General features: G+C 43.3%; 2 protein-coding genes across 2 annotated transcripts in view; both read left to right on the forward strand.

Moving 5' to 3' along the window:
* Window positions 1-19227, forward strand: part of LOC117054912 — a 40732-nt gene extending 21505 nt beyond the window's left edge. Inside the window, exons 9-14 of the mRNA XM_033164144.1 lie at window positions 287-364; window positions 8759-8948; window positions 10036-10163; window positions 14232-14348; window positions 16790-16900; window positions 18974-19227. Of these exons, the coding sequence (XP_033020035.1) occupies window positions 287-364; window positions 8759-8948; window positions 10036-10163; window positions 14232-14348; window positions 16790-16900; window positions 18974-19094 (745 nt within the window). The 3' untranslated portion in view covers window positions 19095-19227. The remainder of the gene's footprint in view (window positions 1-286; window positions 365-8758; window positions 8949-10035; window positions 10164-14231; window positions 14349-16789; window positions 16901-18973) is intronic.
* Window positions 19228-23691: 4464 nt separating this feature from the next.
* Window positions 23692-24722, forward strand: part of RASEF (RAS and EF-hand domain containing) — a 41608-nt gene continuing 40577 nt past the window's right edge. The window contains exon 1 of the mRNA XM_033164145.1: window positions 23692-24201. Coding sequence (XP_033020036.1) covers window positions 23777-24201 — 425 coding nt within the window. The 5' untranslated portion in view covers window positions 23692-23776. The remainder of the gene's footprint in view (window positions 24202-24722) is intronic.

The raw sequence follows: 24722 nt of genomic DNA on the forward strand, positions 1-24722 counted from the left end.
ATTTGTTAACTAAAGGCCAGCCATAGTAAATATTTTGTTGTTGTTGTTACTTGCTGTTGTTAAACTGTTGGGATTCAGAAACCCTTTCTATCTATTTCAAGTCTTTGAGAAATCTACTAGTCTACCATTTGCCCCTGATCTATACTACCTTTCATGCTTCCAGGTGTCTTCCTATGTAGGTAGAATATCTGTGTAGAGAAATATCATAACATAAGCTCAAATCTGGGCTGCATATTGCTTAATTGCTCAAATAAAAGAAGATAATTGTTGTTGCTCTCTGTTTTAGATTGCAGTGCCTTTCTACTAACGGATGCCGGATTACAGATGATGCAGTAACTGCCTTGATTGAAAAGCATGGGAAATGGTAATTCATATACCAGGAGTAACTGCACCACAATACGAGTATTTAGTGCTTGTTTCATCACCATAGCTATATATGGTTCACAAGGTTGTGCATTTTCTCTCTGAAAACACTGCATTTTATTTATTTGCTGTTGTTGGCATACTGGTAGATAAGAACATAAATGGGCCTTGCTGGATCAGACCAAGACCTATCTAGTCCAGCATATTGTTCCTGCAGTAGCCAACCAGATGTTGATGGCTCAAAGTAGAATATAAGAGCAGTAGCATGCCATAATTCACAAATTGTCATCAAAGAAGCAGCTGATATTGTAGAGACATGCTTTGTTGCTGCTTGGGCAGGTGAAGGCGTCTGGTTGTGCTGATGTGGATACACTATGGTGTTTCTTCTTTCTGCACTCCTTCCTCCTCTGGTCACTGCTATGCATACATGACTTGACTGTCTGTCTTCAGGCACAGAAGTCATCTGCAAGGGATTACAACAGGGGTCAGCAACCTTTTTCAGCCATGGGCCGGTCCACCATCTCTCAGACCATGTGGTGGGCCAGACTATCTATCTGTCTGTCTGTCTGTCTGTCTGTCTGTCTGTCTGTCTGTCTATATATATGGGGGGGGGGAATGAACGAATTCCTATGCCCCACAAATAACCCAGAGATGCATTTTAAATAAAAGCACACATTCTACTCATGTAAAAACACGCTGATTCCCGGACCGTCCGCAGGCCGGATTGAGAAGGCGATTGGGCCGCATCCGGCCCCCAGGCCTTAGGTTGCCTACCCCAGGATTACAACATGGCAAGGTTGGTGTTGCCAGCTTTCATGTCATGTAATGCAGACTTGGTCTGCCAATTGGCCTAGTGCCTGAAGCCAGCTCCTCGTAGAGCACATCCTTGAGGATTCTGCCATCTTCCATTCTTTGGACATGACCAAGCCAGCAGTGGGCTTGGGAGAACACATCTTTGTTTGAAACTCTATCCTGCCATGTGATGCCCAAATTTTTCCTGACGCAGCACATCTGAGGCATCACCCCTGACGGTTGTAAGTTGCCCATGACTCACTTCCATAAAACAGTGTGCTCAATGCGCAGAGTCTGGTAGACCTTCGTCTTGGTGTTGGATGTTAGCATCACATTCCCTCATACCCTTTTGCTAATTGCCCTCACAACAATGTTGCATTATTGAGGGCTGGTGCCTTAAATTAGCACAAACTTTCAATTGCAAAAGTAGCTGTTTTTTACATTTTGCTTTGAGCTGTTCCTTGGGAATAGTCGTTTGACCAATTCAATGCCAAATTATTAAATCTGAAAGTATGTACAAAGTTTGTTCTGAATCTATATTTAGTTATAAAAACGAAAAGGACAAGATTTCTTTATTTCTTTCTTTTTAGAATTCACGCTAATTTCTCAGGTACAGTATTTGCAAGTTTCATTTGGTTGTGTGTTTGCCTAGAAAGTTTTAGTCAATAAATACTGTCTGTCTCAGGCTGGCTATGACTCATATACAGCAGGTGCCTGCCCAGGGGAACAAAAAGTTTAGTGGTTAATGTTTTAAAATTAATTTTACCCCTATGATGCATTTTATCCAAGGTGTGCTAACAAGACAAATGAAGACAATAAACTTATTAAAAGGCATGTAATATCATGGGAAATGAATACAATGCAAAACCATTGTTAACAGATGGTAGCCACTGTCTGTCAAAGCTTTGCTTATTTCCTTCTCTCTTCAACCTCTGTTCATTTTGCCAGTTATAAGCCAGTCAGGATCTATATTCTGTAATTACAATTTTCTTGCAATCCCCTTTACTTTATGCCTCACCCAGTGCTGTCTTGGAACTTTAAAGAGAATGTGCAATAAATATTTCCCTTAGCATTAACCTCTGACCTTCAAATCATACTTAACGTCTATTTTTCATCATCACATGAGCCCTATTCAGGTGTTCTTCAAAATCATGTTGGCAAAGTAACAGTGGGAGAATTCTGTTTCCATTTACTTGGCAGTCCTGCATGTGTAATTGGGTCCATGGATTACAGGATTTATGTTATCGTCTATGGCATCCAAAAATAGAAACATTTAGTATTTGCGTGAAGGTGCAACTCCCAGCAGGTTCAGTAACAAATCAATAAGAACTAAACCCATGCTATACCGTGAAATCTGGAAGGTAAGATATGCCAAGGCTGGACAGTTAGGCTGTTGTTATATATGTGCATAAATAAACAAATATGAGTTGTGGGTCCATCCCTCCTCCTCCACGTAATTCTAGTTTGTTTGTATTTCATTATATCTTGGGTACATAGTTGTTTTTTCATAGTGCTTAGAAACAAAACCATCATTACACACAGTCTGTAAAGATCTGGCTGCTCCAATTATTTGTTGTATGAGCTCATGCCCACATATACTTCTGCATTAGGGGGAAAAACAACACCCTTTTTCTTGTCCATTAAGAGGCATCTTGATTTAGGTGGGTCTTTCTACTTAGGTGGTTCATTCTGCTTAATATGTATGAAGTATCTGAATCCAAGAGGTTCTTTTGTTGTTCAAGCCTCTGGACTTTATGTTCCGGTTGTTTATTTGAGACTCTGCACAGGACTGTCTGGGAATTGTTTTTTGTACTTCTCTGTGTAATCTGTATTGATTTGCTCTAATTCCTTCAATGTTTTCAGAATGCTGGCTCTTTTTCCACTTTGGATAATTTATGCTGAAAGAATTGTATTTTATTATTTCCTGTGAGTAACCTTTCCTATTTTTGAAAACTTACTCATTGCAACTAATAGCAAAGACAACAACAAAACAAAATACAGGAGGTTTATCTTTTTTAAATGAAAGAAGAAGGTATTTCAAAACTGAGAAATGGGAGCTTTCATCCCAAGGCAAATAGCAGCTCCAGAAGAGTGATTTTCATCAGGACCACAGCAGGGGAGGAAAAGATTAAATGCTCAATCAATGCCTGCTACAATATTGATAATTATAAACCCCCCCCCCCGTAGCTACTATATTCATTTTAAAAATGCACATTAAATGTAAATATGTTTTGAATATTTTATGTCTAGTTCAAGCTGTAGCGACAGGGGATGGGACTCGCCAGGTTTTTTGCCCCAGGTAAAGCCTCCAGAGGGTTGCCATTGAGGCTCCCAGCCTGTGTATGTGTGTACACAAATGTGCAAGGGAGGTCTTTGACCTATGTGAAATAAAGCCTAGTTTTGCCTCTGTTCAACCATTACTTTGAAGCAGAATTGCAAAGTATGAAGAAGTCTCTGTAGCATCAAATACAATCGAGCAGTGTTTAGATATACTTATGAGCACTGTTCCTCGAAATATCTTCCCCCATATGAGAAGGGTCTAAAATTTCAGTTACCTATGACTTTGCTGAAGAAGTAACATCGAAACAGTGCACCTTATCCAGAATCGCTGTCCATTCTCTGTCCACTTCAGCCTCGTTGGAACATTACATGACCTACTGTTCCATCCATGCTACAGAGACTTTTTCAAACTTTGCTATTCTGCTCGATTGTATTTGATGCTACAGAGACTTTTTCATACTTTGCAATTCTGCTTGATTGTATTTGATGCTATTGTATATCATTGGCATAACGGAGTTTTTCTAGAACTGATATGTTGCTTTCGCTCTGGGTCTCGTGTTGCCTTGTTTGTTGGTTCTCAGTTGAGCTGCAACACAGGGGTTCATTTTGCTTCTTCAACCATTACTTTGCACAGGGCTTTTCCCCCCAGCAGGAACTCACTGGAACTCAGTTCCGGCACATCTCAGGTGGGTGCCATTTCCATTATAAGAGAACGAGGTAGGCGTTCATGGTGAGTTCCGGCACCTCTTTTTCTAGAAAAACAGCACTGACTTTGCCATTTAAGCCATTGTGCCAGTAGTCATAGGGTCAGGGCCCAATGTTAGGGAAGACACTGTTCCCTTCTAATACTGTAGCACCTGACTTCAAACTTAACATGGCACCAGCAGCTATGTGAAGTGACATAGAGCCAAAACAAGTTTTCCATGATATCTCGAGCATCAGATTTACAGGAATATAATCTGCTGAGAAGTTACTTTTTGATTGCCATGGCTGTAAAATTAGAACAGAGCAAGACACAAAATACCCTGTTTTAAGTGGCTTAATCAGTATTGGCTCCTTGCCTTGATTGTTAAAAAGATGCCCTCATACCATGACTGATTTCAACAAGGGCTTCTTTCCCCATCGTAATTTGACTGTTCCTTTTATTGCAAAATTTCAGAGCACAGAAGAGTGCGATGATTCTTCTTGCTGATGTGTTTACACATGGCAGATGCACTTTAATGATATGGAATACTCCAGCTGAGTGCAATAAAAGCATATGATGAATTTGTGTTTCAGCACAGAGTGCAAGTATGACTGCGAAGACATCTGCAATAATGCGGGAAAATATAACAGAGCCGCTTAAGACATGGTAGGAGCAACAGAGCCAGGAGCTACTGATAAATAAATCAGAATGCTGCCTGCCTGATTTGCTGTCACACATTTGTTTTTCTTTCTATTATTTTCCCAGAGTTTCCTTAGGTTTTCACTTTATGAAAAATATTTTTAACTTCCTTTGTGGGTACAGCCTACATGGATTCTTTGGGCCCTTCCAAGAAGTTGTTTATTGCAGAATCTCCTACAGATTTTTTTTTAAGTAGCCACACAATGTTGTTGGCATCAAAATGTCAGGCTGTATTCTCCCCTCACCCATTTAATCTGGATTTAACCTCTCTGAGGTAAATACAATAAAAATATTAAAAAACCCAGTTGACAACGAATCACTTGCAATATTTCAGTTCGCAAATTAAGCCCCATCTGGAAGCGTTATTTCAGCATATCTGAATTGCTTAACTGCACATGTTCTCACATTAATCTACCACTTTTAACAGAACCCACTGTGTGTCACCTGAGGGCCAAGCTAGACAATATGCAAAATGTGTGAATGCATTTTATGTATCTGGTTTTAAAAGTAAATAAACAGCAACTACTCAGAATTAGAACTATGCTGTGTTGGGAGGGGTGCATTAGTCCTTTACCTGTGCATGTTGATTTTGGTAAAAATGCCCCCCTCCCAAAGTTGTTATTCAACCAGAGAGAGAAGCTGCCATTGGCACTTTGTAGGATGTTGAATAGGATGCAGTTTTCCCCATGTGTTCCATGATTTAATATATCTGTTCTGAAGTCCATGGCGTTGCACACGTAACAGATATGTTACACAAGCTATTTACTGTTAGGGGACTTAACTGTCTCAGTTCTCCCCAGCTTATACCATGCTGTCTGCCTCTAGCTTCAAATGAGGAGATTTTCAGGGTTTCATATAATGGTGGTTGGCAAGTCAATGAATTCTGGTGAAAACCTTCCTTGTAAAAAATTATTGTCTCTGTGTTGTTCCAGTTATTGTGATGCCTCAGCTTGGGGAAAAAGGTGTCACAATTATAATATTCATTAAGGTGCAAACCTTTTTGAAAATGGTGAGACTTCTAAGTAAACATGAAGCTGGTTGCTCTGTTAATCAGTATTCTTGTTGATAAAGGTTCAAGTTACCAAAGCATATTATAATTGGAATTTTATGAAGATATGCAAACAGTGTTAGTTATCAATCTACCATGTTATATGTCTTCACCCACATCAAGATAATTTTTACCAGAGGAAATTCTGGTCTGTGGGTCGAAAGAACAAAACTTGAAATTTGGACTGCCTTGACCAGTTTTCTACTGCAAATGCACATATTCACTGAAGTGCAAAAGTCTGGAGGAAAAATGCCCAGCTGAGCTTTCACTGATGAGATATGTTTACTGATATGGGCACAGGCCACAAGCACAGAAAGTTGTGAGATTTGAAGTTTTGAAGCTACAGTTTGCAGCTTAGATTTTCATTTATTGCTGCCTCCTCATTTTAGTCCTAAAGTGATGCTTCCTCTGCAAGTAATGAACTATGAACTGTTGTGCCTTTTTTACAAATGAACGAAGCGAGAGTTCATTCAGAGTCACTTGGTTAAAAGGTATTATATTTCTGTTCGCCTCCCTGCTCTTGTTTTGATGTAACATCAGAGCTTGGATACTAAGCCACATGACTATAATGTACGGTCATTTCCCATGCTTGGTTCAATAAATCCAGTGGCTCCCAGACTTTCTCCCTCATGGACCACTTGACATCTGCTGAGGGCCTTTGCAGACCACTTGATGACTGGTCCACCCGCTGTAGCAATTGCGCTAAGATGCTGTGTGATTTCAATTGTGTTTTTATTGCTTCTTTTATTTGTTTTTCTTTATTCACTTCCTCTTGCTCTGTTTTTCGTGCTCCTAATCCCCTCTGCTCCTTTCCAGTTGATTGCCCCCTCCTCCTTTCACTTCTGTGCCATCCTGCTCACCTTGCGGGTGGGCTGCCAGGTTCCTTGAGCAATGTAGCAGCCATCACACCCACGGTTCACAGCGGCAGCTCCTGCCGTTCTTCACAGACATGCTGTGGGCCACCTGAGTGAAGCTCGTGGATCACAGTTTGGGAACCACTGGCATAGTTAAAGGGGAAAGGTTGCTTTCCCACTAACCATGTCCTTGAGCAGGGCTGACGTTGGGTATCCAGCACCTTTGGGCACCTGCCTGGGCTTTCACCCAGTCCCTGGAATCTCCTGATCCTGTTGTGCCATCTCATAACTCTTGCTGCCTAGGCGCCTAAGCCAGTTGTCCGCACCCCAAGTTAGCCCTCACCTCCTTCCATCTATTTATGCTAACTATTTACCCGCCAACCTGCTGTCTTTAGATGGAAGCAAATACATGTTTTTTCCTGGTTAAACCAAACAAACCCTTTACATCATTGCACGTCATTCCATCCCACCCTAATGTTCTAAAATTTCTCCCCCTTGAAGTTTACTCTAATCTTTGCAGAGTATTTTTGCGGTATTGAAATACCACAATCAATCTGTACCCCAATACAGTGGTGCCCCGCTAGACGAATGCCTCATCAGACGAAAAACTCGCTAGACGAAGGCATTCGTCTAGCGGGAGGCTGCCCCGCAAGACGAAAAAGTCTATGGGGCTGCCTCACAAGACCAATTTTTCCGTTTTTTTTTGTCTAGCGAAAACCGCGGTTTACGTTGCCGCTTCGCTAGCCGAAAATACTCGCAGAACGAATTATTTTCATCTAGCGGGGCACCACTGTACTTGGTTACAGGTAGGTAGCCGTGTTGGTCTGCCATAGTTGAAACAAAATAAAATTTTTCCTTCCAGTAGCACCTTAGAGACCAACTAAGTTTGTTCTTGGTATGAGCTTTCGTGCATGCACACGAAAGCTCATACCAATAAGAAACTTAAGGTACCCCTGGCAGTTAAGTCCAGTCACGTACAACTCTGGGGATGCGCGCTCATCTTGCTTTACTGGCCGAGGGAGCCCGTATACAGCTTCTGGGACATGTGGCCAGCATGACTAAGCCGCTTCTGGCGAACCAGAGCACCACACAGAAACGCCGTTTACTTCCCGCCGGAGCGGTACCTATTTATCTACTTGCACTTCATGCTTTCGAACTGCTAGGTTGTGGCAGAAGAATAACATACTTAGTTGGTCTCTAAGCTGCTACTGGAAGGATTTTTTTTTATTTTGTTCCCAATACTTGGGTCTGCCACCAGTTAACATTCTAAGCTGCTTCAAATGCTGATCACGTTAATCAAATGGGCAGCCATTTATTGACTATAGCAAGGATTTGGGGTTAATGAAAATATATTGCGGTTTTACTCTGTTTTGAAGTCAGGTTTGGTGAGGTTGGTTAAGATTTATTCTGTTATTAAAAGGGTTATGACACAGATTCTGTCCCTCCCTCCTTTTTTCATCTTGGTTAATCCCTTTTGAAATAAAATTCAATATTGTATTTAATTTCACAGACATTTTGTAATTGTAATTCTGCAGATATTCTGTTTAAATTTGTTCTCTCCCGCACCCCCCATATTCTGGAAGTGTAATTATAACCATTGTTTTTATTAATAATAAATGGAGGAAAAATATACTAAACATATAACATAAGCCTTCTATATTGTATATTTAATAGCATAAGATGCCTCATATTTTTATAGCACCAGAAAAGTAATAGCTGGTGTTGCTGGTCATGGTGTGGACATAGGGTTATTTATTCTTTTTACAGCATTTCCAATTTGTGAAATTGCACAAATGAACCTATTTAGAGCATTTGAGATACACTTTCATTAACTCAGTAGTTTTATCAACTACTTCCTTAAGCTGCTTCATGTTGGAGTTGTGGAATCATTACAGTTATGATACCCATATGAATCCTTGTTTTTTTTTAAATATACAAACATTCTGAACAAGTTTATTAAACAGTGGTGGTTTTAATGATCATTGAACTGATAATATTAGAAAACCATGTTACTTTTCTCTATCGTGTCTTTTCTAGCCTCAAGAAGCTGGAAATATTTGGATGCCATGCTCTTACTGACAAATGCTTGAGATCCGTGGCTGTGAAGTGTCCAGATCTAGAGGTGCTGAACATTGGCAGAATTCACAAGATTACTGAGGAGTGCTTGGCGAAAGTCATAAGCTCTATGAAAAAGCTAACTAGTGTTAACCTTACAGGGCTCAGTATGGTAAGCAGGTAGTTTCTCTCTCTCTCTCTCTCTCTCTCTCTCCCCCCCCCCCCCCGTTCCCTGTCTTCATTTGTGTGGAATAAATTGTTATGTATGTGCTGAGTGTGGGCAAAAGAAAGACATGAATCACAGGTATTCATGAATTCAAGGCTCACGTGTACAGGTTACAAGTTCTTACTGGAAATCTGAAATTCCACTTAACACTTTTAAAAACTTTTCAGTGTTGTGAAGTTAGGTTAGAAAATGGTGATAGCAAGGTGGGCGGAGACTTCTAAACTAGAGGGCGAGTTTTTTAAAAATGGCCACGAATGTGATATAACAGTTTTCATTGGAATTATGCTTGTGACTATATTCAGCAGTGAATAAAATTTGCTTGTGGCAAACTGTGAATGGTTTAAAATCAAAGTTTGTCACAAGTTGAGTTGAATCCAGCACAACGCTGATTTATTATTAAATACAGCATATTGTCCAACTGTGATATAGCATCAACCATGTTCATGCGCATGGAGTGCAAATTAGGCTAATTGCATTTAACTTGCCTGCCGACGGATGAAGTATTTCCAGCATGAGGGCTCTGTCTGCTGAAGCCACTGCAGAGGGAAGATAGATGTGGTGGTTTATTATAATTATTGCTATAATGCAAAAGTCATGTTGATATATATACTTCATGTTGTCTGTGATTGTGTCAGAACTGCGGAGGAGAAAAACGGCAGTGAGATATATAAAAGTTTATTGCCATATGACTGTGCATTCTCAGTATTTATTTTTTTAACAGCTGCTATTTTGCCATCTTATGCCAGTACGTTTTTTTGAGTAGGTGGTTTTTTATTTCACAGCAGAACAAATCTTGAAGCAACTCGGGGAAAGTGCCTCTTGTTTTGCGTAGGACTGCTGTTGTGGTTGATAAGACTGTCACAACTAGCATAGCCAACTATTATATATTGATGCATTCCTTCCTTTTCAATTGGTTGAAACTGCAATAGAGAGGCCTGCCATGACAGTGGCAATAAGGTTGTAGAGCTGCACTAGATGAAGAGTGCTACCCAAATTGTTGTGTTTCCTTTTTCTCTCTCCTGTTGGGCTGCAGGTGAGGGATTCTGTTGTACATTTAATTGTGAAGAAATGTCCTAAACTGGAATGTCTGGTTCTCAATTCATGCTCCCAAGTAACTGATACAAGCCTTTTAGAAATCAGCATTGGCTTACCAACAATCAGGTATGTTTGAAGACTAGCTATTGTAAATGCATCTGTTATTCAATGGTGCGAGCAATCTTTCAACGCTGGACTTAAAGGTCTTACAGGCCACCAACACACCAGACTTAATAGTCTAATGTTGTTGTTGTTGTTGTTGTTGTTGTTGTTGTTCAGTCGTTCAGTCGTGTCCGACTCTTCGTGACCCCATGGACCAGAGCACGCCAGGCACGCCTATCCTTCACTGCCTCTTGCAGTTTGGCCAAACTCATGTTAGTAGCTTCGAGAACACTGTCCAACCATCTCATCCTCTGACGTCCCCTTCTCCTTGTGCCCTCCATCTTTCCCAACATCAGGGTCTTTTCCAGGGAGTCTTCTCTTCTCATGAGGTGGCCAAAGTACTGGAGCCTCAACTTCAGTCTAATGAAGAACCCTTTTATAATACTGCATACTACTTCACTTCTTTTTTTAAATGTGATAAGTCGGTACTCACTTTGCTGACTGGGGCTCCAGACCTCTCCTGCAAAGTCCTGCCCCGACTGCATCATTATTGTCCTCAGGTGTTTTACATCACGCTGTCACCTTTGGGTGATATGGTGTTCCTGCTTACAGGAGCATTGCATGATTCAGTGTTTGTGGTGGATGCCATATAGGCTCAGAATGCAATCGTAAAATAAAAATATTCACTTTACAGGAGAAGCATGCAATTCTGTAGCAGCCAAACAAAACACTGCACATTTGGTACCTCATTACGTGACACTTGGAAACGCATGGCAATATACAATTATTAATGATTTTTAAAAGTAGTTCAGGGAATCTTAGATTCTAGATGCTAGCTTTTGAAAAGGAAATCTCATTATAGCAGGGGTGTCAAACTTAAATTCATCGGGGGCCGCATCAGCAGTTTGGTCACCCTCAAAGGGCCGGTTGTATCTGTAGGACTATGTGTCCACTCTTTATTATCATAAATTATTAAATAATAAAGATTAGCGAATGAGTCGCTCCTTCTCTCCCTCCCTCCTTGGGTGTGCACAGGCAGGCACCGTTGGTAGAAGCGATCAACACCAAATCACCCCCGCCAGGCACGATCATCATCCCCTGCAATGCGAGGGGGGCTCGGAGCGGAGGCGTCTGCACAGATTGGGGGGGAGGGGTAGCGCGCGTGGGGGGGGTAAGGAAGGAGGAGCGGAAGGCTGCAGCAACAGCGGCAGCAACAACGAGCACCGGAAGGGTTGTTGCAGCCGGGCTCATTGGCTGCTTGCCTTGGCTGAGATCCCGAGCTGCGATGTGCTCCTGGGGCCGCAGCCAATGCTCCGGCCGTCCCGCCTTCTGCTGCGGTCTCCCCACGGAGAGTCCCGAACCTCCCCCACCCCGCCTCGTTAGGAATAAAGAGGACATTGACTAAGAAGCCAGGATGCGCTCGCGCTGGCTCAAGAAAGACACCCCCCCCCAGCCGCCAGATTCGGAAGTCAGTCCCGCTGTGTAGAATGGGGATTGCTCCCAGGTAAGCGCGCACACGGCGGCAGCGTCTCTGCCAGGATTGGGGCTGCCCCGGTGCTAAAGCCGCTTGCTAAGGATTGACACAGTGTCACTTTCTGCCAGGTAAAAAAAAAAAAAGGGTAGCGAGGCTGGCGCTGCACTAAAGGGGTGAAGAATCTTGGCCACCAACTGCAAGCTCAGACTTCTGTCTCATTTCCTTGTTACGTTCCAGATGTCAAAACGGTTCTTCTCTCACCAATCCCGCACCAAGGAAGCTGCCAGTAGCCACCAGTAGCCCAAAAAAAAAAAAGGTAGCGAGGCTGGCGCTGCACTAAAGGGGCGAAGCGGCTCCCCCCACAGTTTCCCTGCCGCTACTTGTAAAATCCACAAGCCCTAAAAGCCTCCTCGAGCTCCCTGCTCCGAGGTGACTGCCCCCTCCACCCGCTAACAAGCGCCTCAAGTGCTTTTGCGCGACGCGCTCTAGAAACGCGGCTAATCCCACTCCGAAACCAGGGCAGATGGATCGAGGCTGCCGCCTTCGGCACGCTCTGAAATCTCGGGAGTGTTGCGGCTGCTGTCTGCTAGAGCAGCGCCGCGAGGCTGGAGGAGGTGGGGGGTGCGGAGAAAAGGAGGTGGGGGAGTAAGGAAGCGGCTGGGAATCCGGCCAAGCGCCACCCACTGCGCATCTCCGGGCCCGGCTTCGCTACGCGGGCCACATGACGAGGTCTGGCAGGCCGGATTAGGCCCCCGGGCCTTGTGTTTGACACCTGTGCATTATAGTGTTCAAGTTGGAGTGCTGCTTGAGAGTGAAATCTGCACTGCAGCTAGGGTTCCCAGCATCATTTAATGTCCCATGATACAGCTTTAAACATATAGTGCAGCTGGGGCCTAACAAGGGGAATTTGTGTGAGAGATTGGGATGGAGAATATGCTAACAAAACCCATTCTCAGGGTGGGCATTACACCGATCTTCAACTTACTTTGGTGAAAGGTGATTCCCCAATAATGGAAGTCTTTGGAAAGCCCAAAGACAGTGTTTGGTGTGTGTAGAATGACTTTTTAAGGAACCATTTATCTTGCTTCTAAAACAGAGTTAGTCAGTTATTTGAGTAGCATGGGATTTTGTCAGCATTATTACCACTTAATCCTTGAAAGATTGGCTTTTTCCTGGCTGATGACCAGTTGTAGTCTTAGATTGCCTTTGACTTCACAAGTTCATGATGATAAGTTTGAAGGGTGGATAAAACTGGCTTGTACTCATATTTCATTGTTTTATTTTATTCAGTGCTCTTATTTGATAACTCATTCAATATATTTATTTGGACTGAAGACACACCATCATAATTATTTTATGCATCATCTCCTAATTGGTTAGTTGTCCAACATACCATGTGGTAGAGATAAAGTTGAAAGCTTTTACAAAATCATTATGGATTATTTACAAAATGCTTTACAGCAGAGTGTTTTATTACAGCTTTATAATTTTACCTTGCAATATGAAATTGTTCAAATTAATACTGCAGACAAGAGAATCAAAAGCCAAGTTTGGAGATTTGCTTGTGCAATGACCACAAATGAAACAAATGTACTTTAATTTAACTTTCTCTTTTTTCCATTTCCTTTTTGCAAGAAATGAGAGTTTTGTACTATAAAAATAATTATCAGTGTTACAAGTGGCGACACAGGAAACATGAACTTGCGAATCTCCTCTTTGTTGAAATGTGTGAGCTCTGTGCACATCTGTGCAAATTCCCGCTTCCCATCTTACCTGGGAAGTGTTAAAAGGGGAAGCTCAAGTTATTCCTCTGTAACCACTTATAAGTATTGTCAGGAACTGCCCTGACACCATTTCATGACACAATCGGTAAGGTGCACCCAGTGCTGTCAAGTATCCCGGTTTCCCGGGATTCTCCCTTATTTTAAGCAGTTTTCCGCTGCTCTCCCTTATTTTTTATTTCCCTTAAATTTCCCGTTTTTAATGGAAGCAGCTCCTCCCCTGCTGGCCAGGGACTGGGTGGGAAGACCTCGCCTACTTGGAGAGAAAAGCCTCAGCCCTCAAAGCAAGTGGGAGCCGTTTCCCGCGCTTACAGGGGGGGTGTATTCCTCCCCCTGCATCAGCCCCTATCCGCTGCCGCCGAGCCCCTCAGCCGGCCAATAGGGTTAGCTGGCGGGCGGAGCCCGGCTGCTTTTGAGCAGCTGCTGCTTCCTGTCCTGTTTTGATGGGATCAGACAAGAAGGCAATGGGGCTCCATCGCGCGGAGCACATGGCTGCCCTCCTCTTTGCTCCGCCCTGAGCCCGCTTGAAGTTTACATTGCTGCTCCACCCACTTTTGCTTCTGGCTCCACCCACCACCAACATGTGACTGTCCCCGGGATAGGTGAGACTGCTGATCCCTTATTTTCAAATCTGAAACTTGACAGCTATGGGTGCACCCATCCTTATATGCGTACTTGCTAGTTTAGTCTGCTATGGGGTTGGATCATAAACACCAACCATGTACTAAAGGGAGCTGCCATAACTGCTTTAAACACTTACCTCTGATCTACATAATCAGCTGATTGCTATATATGGATGCTGGTTTTTTATTTTTATTTTATTTTTTATTGCTGCAGGTACCTGGATGTCAGTGGTTGTAAAGAGGTCACTGACGTTGGAGTTCAAGCTTTGGCAGGGAGATGCCGGAAGCTTTCTTTCCTTGATTTAAGTTCCACTGCAACCAGCAAAAGAGGGTAGGGTGTTTGAGGACATTTTGCAAGTGACGTGTTCAAGGAAACATGCAATAAAAATGTAACCTGACCTTCAAACAGTAGCAGCCAGTAATGGTACGGTGGAGCTGCCCTCCTGACACCCATGCTGCTGCAGACTGCCTGGGGAACGAGGCAGGGCGGGACAGTTCAGCTCCAAATTTGTAGTTTGAACTGATTTATTTTCAGGAAAAATTTGGAGTTTCACTGTCTCTCTTTCAGGCTACATACCTTGTGCTACTGACACAGGCTATCATATGGCTGTTGTAGAGCATAAAGTCTATTTCTGATTAGTTTATTATCTACATTTAAAAAGGAGAGTGGTTTTTGTTGTTGCTAAAGTAACCTGGTGTGCATCAGCGGCTAAGCTCCAGTTGTTACCAGTAGGTGCAATTTGTAATCTCTCTTTTCATCATGACTGGATTTCCACTCCCAGAACCTGAGGATCTGCTAATTAAGATCAAGAGTGGAGAGTAGACAAAATAGCCTAAGAGCTTTTCCCCGAACCCTTCAATTTCCCATTCTGATTTGCAGAGCATTAAGACTGTTTCCTAGGTAGCTATGGCAACAGCTATATAATTGTGAGTGCTTCATGTTCCTTAGATGCAGTCTAGTACTGCTGGACTATCTGGGCTTCATCTGATTGGTCTGCTCTGTTTAACTTTTTGATTCCATTATTTTCAGAAATGTTTCCAGCTGCTTCTCATATAGCTATTTTTCTTCTATGAACTAAGTAGATTTAAATGTCACAGCACTGGAACATGTCCTCCTTGCAGTTATTCAGACTGTAGCACATTCAGATAAATTGCTGTAATAATATTGATGGACGTTCTCGATTGCATTGCCCTCCACTCCCACTGGCTGCAAGCAGATCAGTATCTTGTAGCAACAGGCTCTGAAATGCTTGAATAATATTATTCTTATTAATTTATTAAATCTCATCTGTAAATCTCAGGACATTTCTCAATGTAAAAATACAGGATACAAAAACACACAAAATTCATAATAAAAAGTTCAAAAATAAACCAATAATCCCTCTCCCCCATACCTGCATCATTGTTAGGTATATCGAAGCAGATGGTTAATGAATGTTTTGAACATTTAATCCAGAGGTTGCCAACCTGGCACCTCTGGGTGCTATGACACCCACAGAGGCCTTCATTGGGACCTTTAGGCTAGGCCTTCAGACTCTAAACTAGCCCTCCTGGAAAGAAAGTTATGAGGTGAAATGTGCAGGTGCCCTTCTAAACCATTTCTAAGCAATTTAGGTAAAATGAACTGGTCTGGCTGTTCCGCAAACGAGTGGAGTCAGAGATGAGTTGTTTGGATACCAGACAGTAGAAATCCCTGGGGTCATAAGAGCTTCTGTTTTCTGCTCCCCATTAGTATGCTTTCCCTGCTTCCATCTTATGTTTTTTAGCAGACCTTGGGATCTCCATTATTTCCCTTCCCTTTTTCTTGGCAACCAGGATGTACTTTTCCTGTGGTGGTTTTGGCTGAGATCAGGTACTCCTTAGAAGTTTTTTTTTGGGGGGGGGGCAAATACTAGCACACAATAAGTATGGGCGAATGTTAAAAGAGGACCTTCCCCAAATGGCAAGTGCAAAATGTGAAAACTTTGCAACAAGACTCAGGGATATCCCCTACTGTACATGAAATGATGTTCCTGCACTCCTTAAGAAGTCACTGTAAGTTACAGTACAATGGTATGCATTGTCTACTTCAGAAATAAATCTCCTTAGGTTTAATGGGGATTAGTCCCTGGTAACTGGGCACAGCAGGGCAGCTGAGCTTTTGGTTTAGGATTGGCATTAGGGAAAGCTGAGCACTTGTGACTTTTAACAGCTGTATGTCTACAATCAGGACCAGCAGGATATAATTGACTTCCTAGGATAAACATGAGGTTCTTGAGGTGGTAGAAGCAGCAATGACTATGCTCTCTAATGCTGTGTTATACCATGCTCCCTATGGCAACTATTCTGTGACTGGCACCCAGAATTCAAAATGTACCAACTGGTTCATAAAGGTTGGTAACCCTGGTGTAGAAGCTAACGTATTGTATGTGGCCTTCAGAAGTGAACAACAAAATAACTACTTTATGGAGAAGCATGAGACAAAGTTAAGAAAATGTGAAGTGTGGCTTCTCATACAGCAAAGCCTTTCAGGAGTGCAAATGCATCACATCCTGTAGAATACATACACCCCAAAAATGGTTGAATCATCTTGCAAATAAGTAGCTGATCTTTAAAGCATGAAATAGCTTTTCACCTAGTGCTGTGTCTATCAGGAATAGGTGACCTTTGATGGTTTAGAATGTGCTGTGTACTTAATCCGAGAAATGACTTCATAAGAGCAAAATTGCTTTTCAAATCTTACTTCAAAAGCAGAACTTAACTTGTAGCTTGTGTCTTGTTTATGAGCTTCAGGGTTTGCCTGTTGGCTAGCTTCTGCTTCAGGACTTTGGAATGTGTGAAGCTGAGCTTCTGCAAGAATATCTCCCTGGATGCAGTTGTGAAATTATGCAAAAATTGCAAAAGGTGAGTGTGACTTCCTGAAATAAAATCCAGCTATTGATGATTTCATTGACTTAATAGTAAAGGGATCAACAATAGAAGCCTGCTGGAACTAAGGTTTAAGTACAGTGGACACTCGGGTTGCGAACGTGATCCGTGCGGGAGTGCCGAAACCCGGAAGTAACCCGTTCCAGTACTTCCGGGTTTGGCGCGCCCGTAACCCGAAAACGCGCAACCCACAACAAATGCAACCCAAGGTATAACTGTATTTGGAGAGTAGCATGGAGTATCCTGGAGGAAGGCATGGCTTGATTGGAGCAGAAAGCCATTGCACTGTTTTATTATAGGTTCCATTTGTTTGCCATAATGGCTAAACGGAGCCTCCATGTGCAGAGGCAGAATGAATACCAGTTGATGTGGGGCAGCAGTAGTGCTATCAGATTCATGCCCCACTGTTCGCCAGAAATTGCTGTCGGAAACAGAATGCTAGATTTGATGATCTTTTGATCCATCTTTAGCTGTCATTTTCAGTGACAATGTGGGCAGGCGGTGGAGACGGAATGCACCCCTAGGGCTTTGTGCCCCTTGAACCCCATACAATTGGACTTCCCAGGCTGTGTGTGGCCATATGCACGTAGGGGCCCATTTCATGCATTCAAACGAATGTGAAGTTGCTGAGGGAGAGGCATTGTCAAAGTAAGGATCCAAAACAATGTTCAGTTTACTCAAAACTGCATTAGGAAGAATTCATGTGTGTGCAGATTTTAATGCCCTGTAGTCAAGATTAAAGGCAGTGAGTGTGGTGTCCTATTGCATTCCAGAGCAATTTCCATTCCAGACCTTTATTGTTTGTTTTATTTTGTAGTGTGAGTAACCTTAGTCTCCTTTGAGGTAAATGAATGGTGAAACCTCCATTAAACATTTCCTCATTTAACAAATTCTTTAGCGATACCGTAATGCTAGCCTGCCTTTTTTATTTTTCACTTGATGCTGCTGTTCGGCTATTTGCTGGCTGGCCGGGGATCAGGACAATTTAGGTGATTTTGATATTACTCAGTTGAAGAAATACAGTTCTTACTTTTTGCAGTGCTTCAAGTAAGTTTTTATTACCAGCGGAAGAAGAGCTGTTATTACAGGAGGAGACCTGGCAACAAGAATCAAGAATGACAATCAAATTTTAGTTTTCTTGTGGATAGAGCTTAACATCTCTCAAGGGGATAGGTTGAGAATTCCAAAAAGTGCTTGCAGTCTTCAAGCAGGAATATTTCAGGCTCCTGTCACTGGATTTGCAAGGAGTTAACACATTTGTTTCTCCAGAGATATTGGGCTCTGTAAAGTAGGAAGCACCTTTTAAACATTTATTTTGTTAGGGGAAGAAAGAGAGCTTGCCTCCTCCCCTCTGCTTCCCTTTAGTTTTCTTTCTAGCTGCCAAACTGGCTTCAAACTGTGTCTCTGCCATCTCTCCCAGCTCTGTCATTTATTACCCAGTGAAGGCAGAATCCTAGTCCATCAGGAAAATATGCCTAGCTGTTAAGAACATACAATGCTGCCTTATATCAAATCAGACCCTTGGTCCTTCTGACTCAGTACAGCAGCCTTTCTCAACCTGGTGCTCTCTAGATGTTTTGGGCTACAACCTCCATCAGCTCCAGCCAGTGTAGCCAGTGATCAGAGATGATGGGAGTTGCAGTACAAAACATCTAGAGGGCATCAGGTTGGAGAAAGGACATGTACACCGACTGGCCGCAGCTTTTCATGGGTCTTTTTCAGCTGTACCTAGAGATGCTGAGGACTGAACCTGGACCTTTGGCATGAAATGCCTGTGGTCTACTCATTCTGTCACCACCCCAATTAAGATAAACCCATTAAAAGATGATAAAACTCTATAAACTCCCAGAAAGTCAACAGCTATTTGGTAGAGGCTTCAGAGGCGCACGTCATGCACGTTTGTCCTGCTGTCTGCATCTTACAAGAAAGGCCCTCTGGCATTTTTTAAAAGGAAGCAACATATTTTCAGGCACTTATTTTCTGTGGCTGCCAGAGGATTAGTAAAATAAATTAATGAACTATCTACAAATGTTGTATTTTCCCCCCCAGACTGAAGATACTTCATTTATATGGTTGCCACTTTGTGCCTGATCTGGACTCCATTAAAAGAATCAATAAAAACATTGACGTGCTGCATGACCTGACAGCTACTAAATTGTCACCTGAATGAGGAACTTCACAAAAAAAAACAATTTTGATTCAGCAAAGAGATATTCTATTAGTTTTTCCTGCTCAGAGTTTTATTAAGAAGACTTGTACAAATTTTTACTTGGGCAAGGTATAGAATCTACCTCCACTTAGCTTTAATCTGTGAAGTAAGAGAAGTGAAACGTATCTTTACACAAGGCTGTTGCAAGAGATACAGTTCAACATAATTTGAAAAAGTACAATAAACAATAAGCGTAAATTGTGCTTAAAGTGTTTGACTTAATTCATATTTTATTCTTTATTTAAAAGTATGTGTAGAAGAAATATGAGGAATGGAAAAGTTATCTAGACCCATATGAACCTGCCCCATACAGAGGTCCTACTTTCTTCCAAACTGACATTTGACTTGAACCAATGAAAAGGCTTTCTCTGTTGATGCACTCAGATTTTATATTATATTATATTATATTATTTACACACACACACACACACACACACACACACACACACTGACTTACCCTGGTTAATTTTTTAAAAACTAAATAAATAATGATTTTCACGTTAGTTGCATTTCTTTCTGTGCAAAGAAAAGTGTGGTAGATCTATTTTAAACAAACAAACAAACAAACAAACAAACAAACAGGACAATCCAGTTATGTAGGTAAAACTCAGCTAGGGAGCTGAAGCAGATCTACTTTTTTTGTATGTGCTTAAGATGTGTGCAGGAAAACATGGTGAATATAGCCAAAAACACATATTTTTGAATTGTGAATCACAGGTCGTGGGGCCACATATAAGTCCTGATGATTGCAATGAGTGAGGCAAAAGAAGATAAAATAAGAACTTTAATATATATGTTAAGAGTTATTTATTTATCGACTTTTTTCTGGATTGCGCTTACTGATCGTGATTTCCAACCTCACAAAACTGGTGCTAGAATCATCCAGTACTTGGAAGTTCTAATGTTGAGCATTGGGGTGCCTAAATATAGTAAATATGGAGTAAAAGTGGCAATGGGTCCACAGAAAGTGCGCTAATGGTTACATGTCTTATTTGAGATCACAAAATTGGTGCCATGATTGCCTACATGAAACACTTTGAGAGATTTCTGAAAGCTTCATTATACCTTTTAGGCAGTGCTTTTTTTCTTTTAAAAAAATGTTTAAGGGTACTCTCATTTTGACTTAAGGAAATCACCATTTTATAGTTCAACTTGGGAAAAATAAATACAGTGAATGGACAAAAGTACAAAGATTCACAAAACGTTTACGCATACCCCTGCGTCCCCCCCAGAAAGAAAGCACTGCTTTTAGGTTCTAAAGCTAGTTGAGTTTTTAAACTGGAATTTTATTTTACAGTGAAATAGGATAGAAAAAAACGTATTACCTCAATGAATGGTTGGTTTGATATCTACCTACCAGAATTACTCTGCCATTGAATTCAAAGAGGGAACTATGTAGCCTACACTAGAGACCAAATCTGACACATTTTTAACATTTAGTTTAAATTGGGGCTGCATTCAAACTGCTATCTCTTGCCCTCCCCGCCCCCCAAATGTATAAGACACCTCGGAACAAAGCTTTGTTTTCTCTTTTCCTGTTGAGAGCTGCGTCTCCCAACGCCCACTCTTACTGCTCATAAAAATAAATCATCTTTTGTTGGGTGGCTTTTCTGCCAGTTGCTTGAATAGCCTGGGGTGGCGCCTGTGGCTGCCGCAGAAGTGCCAAGCCTTCATAGGTGGAAATTGGCAGCCTGAATAAATACAACCAGTGCCATCCATTTTATAGGTTACGTCTCTGTGACAGTGCTCAATGACGTCATATTTGATCTTAAGAAAAGAGCCAAGGGAAAGGGCTGAATGGTTGGGACGGGATGTTTTCAACCCTTGTTTTGTAACCCTCTTTCAGCCCATTCCTGAAACTTGGTTGGAGTGTGCCAAAAGATGTGTCACCCCACCATCTCACAATCCTGGCGTATGCCAGTGCTGCGCATGCAGTATGTTGGCCTGAGTGGTTGTGGGGCTGTTCATCTAGCTATTGAACGCATCTCCCCATGTCTCTCAAGTTCCGTTTTGAATCCAAGACTCTTTCTTAAGAGGGCATGCACAGCTGTTATGTTAATGTAAGCCTGCAAGTTTAAAACCATTATTTTGCCTGTTCCTTGAAGCAAAAAAATCACAATTGTTCTATAGGTGAATACAAACCAAAATCACAGCAGCATTATGTGAAAATAATTACAGTCAATTATGAATATATTTTGATTAAGGACTCATATTCCAGAAAATACATTGGCACAGTTTCTGTTTCAACAGACAGCTAGTCTATTTCTCTCCTTGTAATATATGTAGGCAATACAATCTAAGTGATATCTGTTAACTGTAGTTAGAGCAAAGAAACCTGTTCAGCAAGTGAGCCCTTTCTTAGCGAATCCCAACCTCGCAAAACCAGTGTTGCAACTCTATGCCACTTCCTTTCTCTGGTTCTCAGGTAATCTATTTTGAGCACACTGTTCTGCAAGCAGAAAGGTCAGAGTGTTTAATGTTTAGAAGCTACACACTTGTAAAGTAGTTGGGGCTGTTTGGGGGGGGGTAAGGGAACACTGTATTTGATTGCTTGTATTTGATTATATGTTCTTATATTCAACAAATAAAATATTTTTTTAAAGGACCCCTTATATTAAGGAAAAGAGGTTGGATTCCTTTCAGTTTTTCCCTTATATTCAGCAATAATCCATACAAGATCAGAGTTTAGTGGCACAACACATGGAAAGGTCTACTAGGTCCTTTGACCAAGTTTTTGACCAAAGCAACTAAAATATTTCAGACTACAGGAGCACAGGGAAATATACGGTACATGAGAACTTACAAACTGTGGCTAGTTAGACCAATGGTCAGCCACAAATTAAAAGGCAGCTCCTTGAGCATTTTGCTTGTAGCCTTCAATGCGTTTTTGGTCCCCAGGATGCATACACTCCATTTTAAAACTCATAGAATCATAGAGTTGGAAGAGACCACAAGGGCCATCCAGTCCAACCCCCTGCCAAGCAGGAAAGATTCCCCCAAAGAATCTTGGGAACTGTAGTTTGTTGAGGGGGTAAACTAGTGTCCTGGATTCTTTAGGGAAGTCATGTGCTTTAAATGTATGGTGTACGCAAAAACTCCCAGCAGCAGCACCCAGTCAGGAATTATGGGAGTTGTAGTCCAGCAGCAGCAGCAGCAGCAGCAGGATTACAGGTCCTTTTTTATACGAAGGTAATGTTCTTGAAGCTACTAACATGAGTTTGGCCAAACTGCGAGAGGCAGTGAAGGATAGGCGTGCCTGGCGTGCTCTGGTCCATGGGGTCACGAAGAGTCGGACACGACTGAACAACTGAACAACAACAAAAATTCTATTTCACCTAAACCTATTTAGATAAGTCTACCTTTCCCAGATTCTCCACATACATATCTATAAGGAAACTGTCTCTTAACAAAGACAAAATGCTGAAATGCAAGTGGGATAAGGGAGGAAAAACAATGTCTCCATGGAAAAGATGCCTCATGGTGAAAATTCCATGCAAGTTTAACACACTCCCAGTAGGTTTAATGGGACTTAGTTCTGAGTAAGTGATTTTAAGTTGAAGCCTAAGTAGGCTGCAGTCCTATGTGTGCTTATTTGGGTATGAGCTAGCCTCACTTGCAATACAATCCTAAATGCGTTTACTCAGAAGTAAATTCAACTTGCTTAGGATTTTATTTGGAAGCGAGTCTCATATGCAGTTGGACTTACTCCCGGGTAAGTGAGCGCATAACGGCAGCCTCAGGTATGCAAGAGAAATAACGCCCATTGTGTACAGTATTTTGCGCCATTGAAAGGATTTTCCACGGGTGGCTTTATAGGAAGCAGTGAACAGGTAAGTGATTTTTGTCCAAGATAAAGAGATTCTCAAAGCAACCATCTCTTTTTGGGCAGAAAAACCTCCCTGGGCAAGAAAAAGCGAAGTCTGTTTAGAAAAGTTTCGGGTGGAAGAACCCTTATAAATTAAGCTGGAGTGTTATAAGAGGGATCATACATTGCTCAGTGATGAAGCTCAAGGTCCCACGTTTAACTCCCGGTACTTTCAGCTAAGAGGAACGAGGTAGCCGGTGCTTTAAGAGGCCAACCGTGGATGGGCTATTAGGCGGGCTACTTCTTATATTCCCTACACGGACTACAACTCCCGTCATCTATGGCCCTTGGGTGGGGGCCGCAGGCTGCCTAGTTTGGATTAAGCGGTTTCAGCAAACCCTGAAATCCACGCCTTGGCGTCTAGTCCCCGCACTGTGTGCGCTCTGCACCCTTGGCTAGTCCTAAAATCGAGACGGAAAGGAAAAGAGTCGGAGGCGTGCGCTCCGACGTAATAGCCCAGGGCGCGTTTGCTGCCCCGTTACCTCCTCCTGGCCCTGCGCCGCTCTTGGAAGGCGTCGACGGCGGGGCCGCCTCTCCACCTCCAAACGCAGCGCTCCAGGTGGCCGCCGGGCGGGAAGGGGCGGGCGCGCTGCATCGCGCTCCACTCTCGGAAGAAACTTTCTTCGCCGAGGGGGTGGAGCGCGAAGGGGCGGCGCAGAAGGTAACAAGCACCAGTGGCGACTCGGCGCGGGCAGGGTGGCTGGGCTCCGTCGCGGGTGCTGCTGCTCGTCCCGCTTCCGATCGTCCTTCCGAGCCGGATCCAGCCTCCGGGTGCCCGATGGGCTCCCCCGGGGGAGAGCAGGGGCCCTTGGACGACGTTTCGTGGCTCCGCTCGCTCTTCGTGGACTGCGACGTGAACGGCTCGGGCCGGATCGAGCGCGACGACTTCGGCGCGCTGTGCGCCGAGCTGCGGGTCCGGCCGGCCGAGGCCGAGGCGATCTTCCAGCGCCTGGACACCGACCGCGACGGCGCGATCACCTTCGCCGAGTTCGCCCGCGGCTTCCGCGGTTTCCGCGGCGCCACGCAGCGCCGGAGGCGGCAGCGACGGCGGGACAGCGCGCAGGAGCCGTCCGAGGACGGGGCGGACGAGCCGGGGCTTGGAGATACCCACGACGTCCTGAGCCAGGCGGCGGCGATGGAGCCGAGCCAGGCTTGGAGGGAATTCGAGCAGCGGCTCGGGGACGAAGCCGGCTTCATCCCCAGGTAACCCCCGCCATCGTCCCCTGTCGGACTGGGGGGCCAGCGAGGAGAAAGCCGCGGGGAGGAAGGCAGGCAGGCAGGCAGGCGCAACCTGGCCTCGGCGCCCGAAATGCCACAACCTCTTGTCAGGCTAAGCCCTCGGATGTGCAGGGTGTCATTAATGGTAAAAGGGCTTCTGAGCATGTGCCGTGTAGCGTTGTTGGCCTGTTCCCCTCTGGCAGCGACCAATTTCAAAGTAGACAACGGTAGGAATTCCTATGCCACCTTTCCGCCGGGAAAACTTGTCCGCCTTTCAAGAATGATGGAGTGATGGGGAGCCTGTGGTCCTCCAGACTCCCAAAGCCTCTCAGCCCCTGTCAGCAGGGCCAGTGCTCAGGGATACAGAGAGCTGTAGTCCAACAACATCTGGAGGGCTGTTACCCATCCTAAAGTGTGCACAGGGACATCCTGCTTGGAACAAGGCAGCATCCTTAAAGGGCAGTTTACCTTTCCTCATGGATCAGCTTGTGATGTACTGTATTTTT

The sequence above is a fragment of the Lacerta agilis genome, chromosome 11 (assembly GCF_009819535.1).
Source record: "Lacerta agilis isolate rLacAgi1 chromosome 11, rLacAgi1.pri, whole genome shotgun sequence".
NCBI classification, from domain to species: Eukaryota; Metazoa; Chordata; class Lepidosauria; order Squamata; family Lacertidae; genus Lacerta; species Lacerta agilis.